The sequence below is a fragment of the Ostrea edulis genome, chromosome 9, assembly GCF_947568905.1.
Source record: "Ostrea edulis chromosome 9, xbOstEdul1.1, whole genome shotgun sequence".
In the NCBI taxonomy this organism is placed as follows: domain Eukaryota; kingdom Metazoa; phylum Mollusca; class Bivalvia; order Ostreida; family Ostreidae; genus Ostrea; species Ostrea edulis.
Window position 1 is genome coordinate 33,144,852 of NC_079172.1, and position 13,416 is coordinate 33,158,267.

At 34.4% G+C, this 13,416-nt stretch overlaps 1 protein-coding gene across 37 annotated transcripts in view; it reads left to right on the forward strand.

Annotated features, from left to right (window-relative positions):
• Positions 1 to 13,416, forward strand: part of LOC125658000 (leucine-rich repeat-containing protein 70-like) — a 180,971-nt gene that overhangs the window by 86,923 nt on the left and 80,632 nt on the right. For 26 of the 37 annotated variants that reach the window (XM_056150299.1, XM_056150272.1, XM_056150277.1 and 23 more), the window contains 2 exons: positions 5,126 to 5,197; positions 12,726 to 12,797. The exons of 1 other annotated variant lie outside the window; for it this stretch is intronic. In XM_056150299.1, coding sequence (XP_056006274.1) covers positions 5,126 to 5,197; positions 12,726 to 12,797 — 144 coding nt within the window. The remainder of the gene's footprint in view (positions 1 to 5,125; positions 5,198 to 12,725; positions 12,798 to 13,416) is intronic. 10 more of the 37 variants (XM_056150298.1, XM_056150285.1, XM_056150276.1 and 7 more) reach the window with 2 other exon arrangements.

A 13,416-nucleotide genomic window follows, 5' to 3' on the forward strand; every position in this document is an offset into this window, starting at 1 on the left:
CCAGTAGCTAAGTACTTCGTTACTAGCTTGAAAATACGGATGTATATTTAATGGCTGTTATAAAATTTAGAAATTCATTTCAAAATTAAGGATTATCTCCCTCATGCATAGCTTTTATCCTTGGACGAATTTGCCTCCACTTGTTTGGCACGCAGTTTTTGGCTATATTTAGATCTAAAACTTCATAGTTATTTCGGATTTCAAACATTTCGGTTGAGCATCACTGAAGAGACATTATTTGTCGAAATGCGCATCTGGTGCATCAAAATTGATACCGTATAAGTTTTACATTATGACCCCTGGGTCGAGGCCTCTGCTGGTGGACTGTTAGTCCCCGAGGGTCTCTACAGCCCAGTAGCTAAGTACTTCGTTACTAGCTTGAAAATACGGATGTATATTTAATGGCTGTTATAAAATTTAGAAATTCATTTCAAAATTAAGGATTATCTCCCTCATGCATAGCTCTTATCCTTGGACGAATTTGCCTCCACTTGTTTGGCACGCAGTTTTTGGCTATATTTAGATTTAAAACTTCATAGTTATTTCGGATTTCAAACATTTCGGTTGAGCATCACTGAAGAGACATTATTTGTCGAAATGCGCATCTGGTGCATCCAAATTGGTACCGTATAAGTTTTATATTATGTCCATCATTAATGAATAGTAACATTATATTTCAATGCGTAATAGAAATTGACATAATAAATCACATCTCCTGTATCTGATGATACCCTATTACCTTATATAGGCCTAACATTATTTTATCAATACGAACTATCATTGAGTCAAATGCTGTCTGCTTTGTTTCGTACAGATTGTTAGGCCGTTCTTGGCACACTAATTTTGACTACGGATAACTCCGTTTCCCTGATCAAGGGCTCACGGCGAATGTGTCCGGTCGACAGGGGATGTTTACTCCTCCTAGGCATCTGATCCCACTTCTGGTACATCTATGGGTCCGTGTTTTCCCAACTCCCTATTTTGTATTGCTTATACGTGTTATGAGATTTATCATTGTTCGTTATCTTCACCTTTCATTGTATCTTATAATCTTCAATCCTGACAGGTGAAGGTTTAATCGGACGGTACTCTAAATCAAATTATAGCACTATGAAATGAAATCTAAGGTTTTATACTGGGGCATGTAAAGGAAAAGTATGGAATTCAGTGTTTAAGGAACAATGATACGTCATGACATGGACTTACTTCTTTTTTTAATAATATTGATGTCAGCAGCAAATGTATATTCCTTTTAATTCGAATTGCCTACACGTAGCTTGGTAGTTCAGGATTTGTAGGGATTTACTTTGGGGCACTGCATGGATCAACTTGGAACTATATGGTTTTATACGGGTACAAGCAAGGAATGCCTCTGGATGTCTGGGGTTTCTACTGAAGTATACTGTGAATAACTCTGAACATGGTAGGGTTTCATACAGACATATTGTGAATAACTCGAAAACTGTGGTATTTTATGTAGGGAAGACTGTGGAAGACGAGGGTACAATGTGTACCGGGTATGCTTGGTTATACTACCAATGACTAAGGGACGGAATATTCAATTAATGAATGATGGTTATTGGGAATTTGAAGTAGAGTGGACTACAAAGACACCTTTAATAAACATGACGATTTTATTTTCATAAGGCTTAATTTCCATCACGGAGTCAATGCACTCTTGCTACTAATAATTTTTTTATCGTATAATGCCATATTTAAAATGAATGCATTTGATATAACATAAACATTCACTCGAATGGACCGCTCACTGTAGTCACATGGTAAGGACATAACTCTTAGGTCCCGGTCTCTGTTCTTGATACCGGAGACGTCAAACCTTCACTGATTAGTTTACGTAGTGACTCTTATTTCGTCAAACTTCCGGTATCAGAAATGAGGGTCACGGGTTACAGGAAGTATACACGCGTGTGAAGTGTAACAGTTCATACCCTCATGTGTAATAAAAATATTGAACATTAAAAGATCGTTATCAAAACGAAATGCATTTCTTATTTCTACATTGTGTTTTCTTCTTTGTCGACATTTTCTTTACTTAATATACATGAACCATATATCAAGATTCATACGCTCACTGTTTACAACTGTAGGGCATTCATAAGAAAATGGTTATCATTAATATTTGTAAAGATATCAAAGGCAAACATTGGAAATGTAAATATTGAAACATTCCTTACTATAAATAAAATCAAGATATGGATCTCGAAATTAGCTATGCAAAGCCAAAAACTTATTCAGGAAAAACATTACACATCAAACAATTTTAAGTGCCATCAGTGTTAGGCATTGTATAAAAAATAAGTATATACTGTATGTAATAAAATACCTGTATTGAGATCCTTGCACAATGATAAGATAACAAAGGTAGAAAATGGAAGTTTTCAGGGACGGGCGAACTCGTTATACATCATCTAAATATAATTTATGTATGACGAAGGATCACACGGAAACAACATACATATCCAAAGGGTGAATACAACGTAACAAGTTGTTCAGGGTTTATCAAGATAAACTCTTACAATATGCACATGTCTGTGTAATCATAATAAATACACAAGACCTTCCAATCAACTGGTCAATTACTTAAATGAAATTAAGCATGGTATTGTTATGAACATATACAATTTTATTTTCACTCTCTGGTCCATCATGAATAATTCTTGGTGCCATTTACAATCTGTATAAAACATTCAATATGTATACTTGTATTGCTGATAATGAAATGAATTACATGTACATCAATTAGTCATAGAAAGTTGTGGCATTTACGTCACAAAGAGTTTTTGTTGTAAGATACACAATATACGAAATTAACCAATTTATCAACGCTTTGATTTGCACTCCGATATTCTTCGAGAGGGGAGGGTTTCTTTTTATTATTATTTATATTTTCGCTTTATTGGGGGGGGGGTATTTTGAATGTTTCATTACAGAACTACTTCGACTAGTACATTATAGGGTACATCAATAGCATACAATTTGCATTTTTAGGAAAAGTCGCGAAAAGCAGTGAACTTTTCTATTCATAAGATTTCATTGTGGATTATGTCACATTAATTTGTTTCAGTAATTGACTAATTAACAATGAACTTCGTATCAATTCTTCCCAAATGCAAATATTCAATACCTCATGCATCAATTATTGTATTTTTTTCATGTAAAACTCACCGTCTTAATACTAGTCAACATTACCATATATGTAAAACTTATACGGTACCAATTTTGATGCAAATAATGTCTCTTCAATGATGCTCAACCGTAATGTTTGAAATCCGAAATAACAATGAACTTTTAGAGCTATTGTAGGGGAAAACTGTGCCAAAAAAGTGAAGTCAAATTCGTCTAAGGATAAGAGCTATGCGTGAGGGAGATAATCCTTAATTTTGAAATGAATTTCTAAATTTTATAACAGCAATTAAATATACATCCGTGTTTTCAAGCTAGTAACGAAGTACTTAGCTACTGGGCTGTAGAGACCCTCGAGGACTAACAGTCCACCAGCAGAGGCCTCGACCCAGGGGTCATTTTGATGCACCAGATGCACATTGCGACAAAGAATTGTCGCTTCAGTGATGCTCAAACGAAATGTTTGAAATCCGAAATAACAATGAAGTTTTAGAGCTATTATAGGGAAATTGAATGAATGATGATAAAGGCACCTGATCCCACCTCTGGTATATCCAGGGGTCCGTGTTTGTAATTCTCTTAACTTTGAATTCTTTATAGGATTCATGTGAATAATGACTAATCGTTATAATGATTTAGATATGCTAGATCATTTTGTATGATGCGGATATGGTCGGGTAATACTTAAAGTAATACATAGTAAAATGAGTGAATAAACGTTGAAGATTCTAAATTCAAAGACAATTCAAAGTGTGAATGTAATTGAAAAATACCTATATTAGTAGGCATCCATTCACAATTTATAGTTAACTACATTGTCAAATGCTGTCTGAGTTGTTTCATACCGATTGTTAAGCCGTTCTTGGCACACTGATTTTGACTGCTGATAACTCCGTTTACCTGAACAGGATATAGGGCTCACGCCGGGTGTGACCGTTCGACAAGGGATGCTTACTCCTCCTAGGCACATGATCCCACATCTGGTGTGTCCAGGGGTCCGTGTTTGCCCAACTATCTATTTTGTATTGCTTGTAGGAGTTATGAGATTGATCACTGTTCGTTATCTAGGGTTCCTCAAAACGGGTGTAAATGAGTGAGGAATCTTAGGGTTTTATAACGAGCCTTATTTTGAATTACTACAGATATGTTGGGTTTTAAATACGGGGGAGGCACATTGTGGATAAATGGGAAATATAGAGGTTTTATACGGACAAATACTATGAAAATGTGGGATAATCTAGTGTTTTGTATGGGACTACCGCCTGTGAAAGATTCAAAAATTCCATAGATTTATAAAGGAGATTGGATGACTGAAGGACTAGAAAATTCAGGAATTTTTGGTAGGTCAGACTGTGAGTGACACGTATATTCTATGGAGTTATACTTCCAAATACTATAAATGACTCGGGAATTGTAGGGATTTATTCTTGGACTCTGCATGAATGAACTGGGAATTTTAAGATTTTACTCGGGGAGAAACAAGAAATGAGAATGGAATTCTGGGAGCGTACTGGGGTATTCTGTGCAAGCACTGAAATAGAATGATCACGATAGTCACAGTGTAAGGAGACAGTCGTAGATTCCGATGACTGTTCTTGATACCGAAGACGTCAAATCCTTTATAGATTAACATACGTAGTGATTCTTATCACTACGTGATTTTCTTTCCACGGAAAACACGTACCATATTTCAAGGTTCAGACACGTACTGTTTACATCTGCATCACTTTTACAAGAAACAGGATATCTTACAATTTTTAAAGGTATCAAAGGCAAAACACTGGAAATGTAAATATTCAAAGATTATGTACTGTAAATAGAAAGCAGGTATGGATTATGAAATTAGATATGCAAAGGTAAAAAAAAATGTTCAGAAAAAAGGTTTACACGTAAAACAATTTTAAGTGTCATCAGTGTTAGGGGTTGTATGAGAAATATGTGCATACTGTATATAATAAATCACCTGCATTTTCTTTTTTAGATGGTTGGACAGTAATAAGATAACAAAGGTAGAAAATGGAACTTTTCAGGGACTAGCGAAGTTACAATACCTGTAAGTATGTGTATGGAATTAAACTGGTTATACATCATCTAAATATAATTCATATAAGGCGAGGGATCACACGGAAACAACATCCATGTCCAAAATGTAGATACACCGTAACAAGTTGTTCAGGGTTATATCAAAGTAAACAGTTACAACATGCACGTGTGTGTAATCATAATAAATAGACAAGAAGACTTTCCAATCAACTGGTTAATCAATTAAGTGAAATTAATTAAGCAATGTCACAATCTGTAAGACAACATGCAATATGTTGTGCCTTCAATGCATACATATTTACATTGCTGACAATGAGATTAATTACAGGTACATCGATTAGTCATACAAAGTTGTGGTGTTTACGTCGTAAAGAGTTTTGGTTGTAATATACAAACTGATTTTGACTACGGATAACTCCGTTTACCTGATCAGGATATAGGGCTCACAGTGGGTGTGACCGGTCGACAGGGGATGCTTACTCCTCTTAGGCATCTGATCGCACCCCTGGTGTGTCCAGGGGTCGGTGTTTTTTTGTATTGCTTACAGGAGTTATGAGATTGATCACTGTTCGTTATTTTTGCCTTTCACACAATATACGAAATTAGCTAATTTGTCAGCACCTTAATATGCATTCCGATATTCTTCGAGAGAGTAGGGGTCCGGATTTTTTTATATTTTGACTCTATTTTCTTTTCGAAAATATTTTATATGTTTCATTACAGAACTACATGGATTACAATTTTTATTTTTAGGAAAAGTCACGAAAAGCAGTGAATTTTTCTCTTCATAATATATCATTGTGGATTATGTCACATTAATTTTTTTCAGTAATTGACTGATTGGCAATGAACTTCGTATTAATCTTCCCAAATGCAAATATTCAATACCTAATTCATCAATTATTGTAATTTTTATCATGTAAAACTGCTTTATACGTCTTTCTCACACTTGCAAACATTCACCGTCTCAAATACTGGTCAACATTACCATGTATACCGTTAAGATAAATGATGATAAAATCACCTGATCCCACAACTGTTATATCCAGGTGTCCGTGTTTGTAATTCTCTTCACTTTGAATTCTTTATAGGATTCATGTGAATAATGACTACCTGCTATAATAATTTAGATATGCTAGATCTCTAGTATGACAGGTGTATGATCGTGTAATACTTAATCAATAGTTAGTCAAAGAGATTGAGAACTCGTCAAGGATTTCAAATTCAAAAACAATTCAAAGACTTTATGTCATTGAGTATACCTATATTAGTAGGCATCCATTCACACTTTATACGTTGCTACATTGTACGAAACCAATGCTTTAAACTTAGATTAGATGTTACTCTGAATCCTTTTATCAACACAGTTGCTTGTTTTGTTATCAATACTTCTAAATATATGGAACTGTTTTGTGTTTGACAATATTTATAATAGCCTATGTTGTCTTTAGAATTGATAAAATGGTTTCTTCCGTTATTGTTTGTTTGATATCCGTAGGATTGGTTAACTATATATCGGTAACCGATTGGTGACTGTTATAACTTCTGCCATAACACTATCCATCTCATTGCGATCCAACCTCACCCTCCAACACCTCCCAAATGCACCAACATAGTGAAGTTGAAATGTGTTGTAGTAACATACATATGCTCCGTATGGGATGTATGGGTTGTCCCGTGGTTTAAAAATAAATAAATATAAATAAATAAGGATCATCGTGTACCAACGTCTGATGACTGCGGTACTGTCTTTTAATGGCCGGACACATACATGTGGTCGTATGTCATAAATCATAATGAAATAAAGAAGTAACTTATATTGATCAAATCTAAATAAAAAGTAAAAAATCAATAAATTGAATTATATTTTTTATTTATATAATAATTTTAATAATAATTTTTTAATTTATTCAATAAATTAAAATTTAAAAAAATATAATAAGTAAATTAAAATTAAATAATTATGAAAACATATAAAATCCGGAAGTGCTATCTTAATCTATCATTAAAACTTTTAGGTACATGTATATCAAAATAGTGATTTCAAAATATCTATAATTCGATACACAAACCATACTGACATTTCACACACCTCCTTCTCTCTCAATCAGCGTTCATTCTGATGAATATCAATGAGGTGAAACGGCTTACGATGAAAGGATGAATAATGTAATGAAATCATATGAGTATACTATACATTGAATATTTCATCCTGTGACCGCCACGGTGACATTGAGGTTAGAGAGTTCGCCCCCATTCGGAAGGCCGGGGTTCGAATCCCGGCCGCGACTATTAAATTATTTTTTGGAACTGCCTAGTCGTTAAAATAGGTAGTGGTAGTTCCATCGCCAAACGCTCGACATCAGGTGTGAATGTCACGGGTCCTCGGGGATGACCTTAAAAACGGATGTCTCGTGTCGCAGTAGGTGTGGCACGCTAAAGAACCCTCACTGCTCAAAGGCCGTAAGGAAAGGCCTAAATTTGAAGCTTTTCACCGGTCTTGGTGAGGTCTACATATGAGTGAAAAATTCTCGATCGAGAGAGAGAGAGAGATTGAGAGAGAGAGAGAGAGAGAGAGAGAGAGAGAGAGAGAGAGAGAGAGAGAGACGTTAAGCAAGATACGATCCTGTGACATTTAGTCAATTTCTTATGTCCATCATTAATGAATAGTAACATTATATTTCAATGCGTAATAGAAATTGATATAATAAATCACATCTTCTGTATCTGATAATACCCTATTACCTTATATAGGCCTAACATTATTTTGTCAATACGAACTATCATTGAGTCAAATGCTGTCTGCTTTGTTTCGTACAGATTGTTAGGCCGTTCTTGGCAAACTAATTTTGACTACGGATAACTCTGTTTCCCTGATCAAGGGCTCACAGCGGATGTGTCCGGTCGACAGGAGATGTTTACTCCTCCTAGGTATCTGATCCCACTTCTGGTACATCTTTGGGTCCGAGTTTTCCCAACTCTCTATTTTGTATTGCTTATACGTGTTATGAGATTGATCATTGTTCGTTATCTTCACCTTTCATTGTATCTTATCTTCTTCAATCCTGACAGGTGAAGGTTTAAACCGACGGTACTCTAAATCAAATTATGGCACTGTGAAATGAAATCTAAGGTTTTATACTGGTGGCATGTAGAGGAAAAGTATGGAATTCCGGTGTTTAAGGAAGAATGATACGTCATCACATGGACTTACTTCTTTTTTAATAATATTGATGTCAGTAGCAAATGTATATTCCTTTTTATTCGAATTGCCTACATGTAGCTTGGTAGTTCAGAGGTTAACGTGTCGACTGCTTATTTGTAGTTTGTAGTTCTTGTATTTGAGCCTATCTGGCATCTGTGTTTTCTTTCTGTGCTTTATTTCCACTAAAACATCAGTTTAACTAAACAATTGAAAATTTGAAACTCTGTGACTTCAAAATATTATTATCCATATTCTCCACTTTCCATCACTATATAGATTTCTCTGCTGTGATAATCCTCCTTAATACCGGGATATTCCTCTTGAGCAGACCGTAAATGACTGCACATTCGTGGGTTTTTTGTTGGGTTATACTGTGAATGATACGTACATTCTAGGGGATTTTAGGTATTTTTTCTAGGACATTGCGTGAATGAATTTGAAATTATATGGTTTTATACGGGGAATAACAGGGACTGACTCTGGAAGTCTAGGGTTTCTACTGTATAAGCAATACAAAATAAAGAGTTCGGCAAACACGTTCTCCCTGGATATGCTAGAGATGGGATCAGGTGCCTAGGAGGTTTAAGCATCCCCTAGATATGAGTATACTGTGAATAACTCTGAACATGGTAGGGTTTTATACAGATATATTGTTAATAACTCGAGAAATATGGTACATTATGTTGGAGAGACTGTGGAAGTCGAGGTTATTCCGGGTATGCTTGATCATACTGTCGATGAATTAGGGGACGGAATATTGAATTAATGAATGAAGGTTATTGAGAATTCGAATCTTAGTTGACAACAATAGCAACTTTGAAAAAAATGACTAGGAGTTTTTTTTTTTCATATATGCAAACTTTTCGTCGAAGGTTCAATGCACTCTTGCTTCTAGTAATTTGCTTTAATGTACATTTGTAGCTTGGGAGTTCAGCATCATATGAAGGTTTCGATTGCTGATATATAATATTGTGTTTAAGTCTACAAGGCGTCTGCAATGATCTCCGTATCAATTCTTACCAAATGCAAATACCAAATACCTAATATATCAATTACTGCAATTCTTATCATATGACACTCACTTTTTCAATATGGCTTTCTTACACTTGCAGACTTTCACCGTCTCAAAGTCTAGTAAGCATTATTATTTATACCATTTAGATAAATGATTATAAAGACACATGGTCCAACCTCTGAAATATCCAGAGGCCTGTTTTTGCAATTCCCTTAATTTTGAGTTCTTTATAGGACTCATTTGAATAAATACCACTAGTTGTAAAAATTCAGATGCGTTAAATCTATTTGTATGACGGAGATATGATCTTGCAATACTTAATCAATACTTGGTCAAACGACTGAGAACTCGTCGAATATTTCAAATTGGAGGACAATTCAAAGTTTTCATGTGATTGAAAAATACTTATATCAGTAGGCATTCATCGCAATAGCAACGTTTAATGCTGCAAATCTGTAGTGTTTGTTCGAAATTTTCTTTTTTCAGGAAAAACAAATTTTCCACGGTGTCCATAGCAGTACTAAAATTTTGAAACTCTTAAATCCAAGGGTGGGTGGGGGTCGGAGTTCATGTGTTTTAACCCTTATTCTCCTCCGCCCTTGATCAGCTTCATGTTTTGATTATTAACCACACAGATCAACTTTTAGATCACCTGAGCCAAAGTGATTTTAGTGATTTTGTAAGGCAAGAATGAAGTCGTTTAAATACACATTTTGACCATTTCTTTTAGTCTTGCGTGATTAATGGTGACCATGGTCAAGTTTATCTTAAATATGACATTTTAGAGGATCGCTTGCTGGGTGCGTTCCCCTATAATTCCACAAGTATACTCCACTTGATTTGTTTCTAAATCCTCACCGCATAAACAATAAATTGATGGATGTACAAAAGTAGAATTTATTCCGTTTCCAATTCCGTTTTTTTTATTCTGGATAATTTTTGGAGATATTGATTAAGTTAATTATCACTAATAAAGTATATACTTCTGTTTGAAAACTTCATTTAAACGTATTGTGTATGGTATTGAAGCAAAGAGACAATTCTCAATCAACCGGTGTCATTCATTTACCAGTATTAACGCATAATTGTTATATACAGACACATATTCTCAACTCAACCGTTCAGTGGTTGAAGGACATGTACTGTCGGTAATGCGTCTAGTCATTATAATTCAAGAAATCAGTTTTTGATAATTAAATTACAAATTCATAATTATGTGTTCTTTCGTCTTTAATTCTTCATAATTACTTTTCATCGGTGAGAAATTCTTTCCTTAACATCAATATATTTATTTTTCTTATTGACACCTTTTTAATAATTCAAAACAAATCCTTTTCTTCTCAATTGAAAAAAAGACATGTATATAGGGAACAGTAAATGTCAAGGTCATAATAATGATTTTGAAAACAAAATTGTCAACAATGAACAAATAAAAATTCAAAATTAGATTCCAATATTTGATTCAAAGTATCATTAAGCGTTGCTATTCCGACACTTAGTGATACAACTTGTATCATTAGAGGTTCAGACTGCCAAGTTGTGGTTGTATCAGTAAGCGTCACAACATTTCAAGTGGAACTCTTAATGATACAAGTGTTTCATACGAGAACATTGTACCGTTAACGGTTTATACTGTAGATTGTTAATGAGCTAATTTATATTATTAGACGTTGCAACTGTACCCCTTCATGTAGTTTGTATCACTAAACATTGTAACTGTACCCCTTCATGTAGTTTGTATCGTTAAACATTGTAACTGTACCCCTTCATGTAGTTTGTATCGTTAAACATTGTAACTGTACCCCTTCATGTAGTGTGTATCATTAAACGTTGTAACTGTACCCCTTCATGTAGTTTGTATCATTAAACGTAATTGTATAATTAGAGCTTTCTAAAAGGAGACTGGATCATTGAATGACTGGGGGTTGTAAGGATTTATTTTGGGGCACTGCGTGAATGAGCTGGAAATTATATGGTTTATATGGGGACACACAGGGACTGATTTTTGAAGTTTTCACTAGGGTATACTGTGAATAACTCTGAACATGGTAAGGGTTTATAACGGGACATATCGGGATTAACTCGATAACTATGGTATTTTATACATGTAGGGGAGACTGTGGAAGACGAGCGTATTCCGGGTATGCTTGGTCATACTGTCATACATACTTAAAGAACGGGATATTTAATTAATGAATGAAAGTTATTGGAAATTCGAAATTGAGTGGACAACAGTAACACGTTTAGTTAACATGACTAAAAATTTTCTTTTAATATAGGCCTAATTTTCATCAAAGAGTCACGGCACTCTTGCTACTAATGATTTTGTTTATTGTATAATACTACATTTGAAATAAATGCATTTGATATGATATGAACACTCATTACAGTATACCACTCATGGTAATCAGGTGGCAAGAGAACAACTCCTAGATCCCAATCTCTGTTCTTGATTCCGGATATGTGTAACCTTCACTGATTAACATGCGTAGTAAGGGTGCAGCGATTAACTATAAAACGATAATTCACAGTAATATCACGCTACTGTTCGATTCACGATACTTTATACTCTTCAACGGTTCGGTATTCAGGTCCGGATTAATTTGAAGCGTCAGATTTGGCTTTAAAATTAAGTTGTAAATATAACTTACGATAATGAAAAATGTGGTGCCGACTGTGCCGCTAAATTATATCGTGAGGCAAGCGTATCGTTGCACCCCTAATACGTAGTTAATCTTATTTCGTCAAACTCCCGGAATCAGGAATGAGTGTCACATTATCGAAAGTATACACGCATGAAATGTTACAGTTCATACCTTCATGTATTCTAAAGAATGAATTTACAAAAGGTTATTATAAAGATTAAATTCATTTCTCATACATATACGTTGTGCTTCTCTTTCAACATATTCGTTCCTTGGATTACACGTACCATACACATGTATCAAGATTCATACGCGCCCTGTTTACAACTACAGCGCATTCATTACAATGTCTAAAAATATCAAAGGCAAAACATTGGGCATGTAAAGATTCTGTACTGGAAATAGAAAGGAGGTATGGATCATGAAAATAGCAATGCAAAGGAAACAAAAATTATTATTGAGAAAAAACATTTACACATCAAACAATTTTAAGCATCATCAGTGTTGGGCAATGTATTAGAAATATGTGTACACTGTATGTAATAAGACATCTGTATTTTCTTTCTTATAAAATTTCCATTCCTGAAAATATGAAAAAATCCTGTCTCCCTCGTGTAATAAATTCTATATTCAACATTTAACAATAAATGTCTTCCATGTATTTTCTTTTTAGAGATTTGCAGTCTAATGATATAACAATGGTAGAAAAGGGAAGTTTTGAGGGACTGGTGAAGTTACAAACACTGTAAGTATATGTGTGGAATTAAACTGGTTATTTAACATCATGATATAAGTTATATATGACGAGAGAACACACGAAAACAGCATAAATATCTGCAATGTATATACAAGGTAGCAAGTTGTTCAGAGTTTATCAAAGTAAACTCTTACAATATGCAGGTACATGTTTAACCGTAATATATCACAATAAGACTTTTTCGAACCCACTGGTTAATCGTTTTTTTAAAATGAATTACGCTAAGTATTGTAATGAACGTACAAGTTTTATTATCACTTTCTGGCTCATCATCAATAAATCGTGGAGGTGTTCAGTATTTGTATGACAACATTAAATATGTTATGCTTCACGTCAACAGCTTCGAGGCATGTATATTTGCATTGCTGCGAACGAATTTAATTATATATGTACATAAAATGGTCATAAAAAATTGTGGCGTTTGCATATTGGTTGTAACATACCCAATATACGAGATTCACAGGTTTGTCGACACATTAATTTAAATTCCGACATTCTTCGTGTTGGGGGTCGGGATTTTATTATTATTTATATTTTTGGTTTATTTGTTTGAAAAATTGTTTGTATGTTTCATTACAGAACTATTTGGATTAGTTTAAAATATATG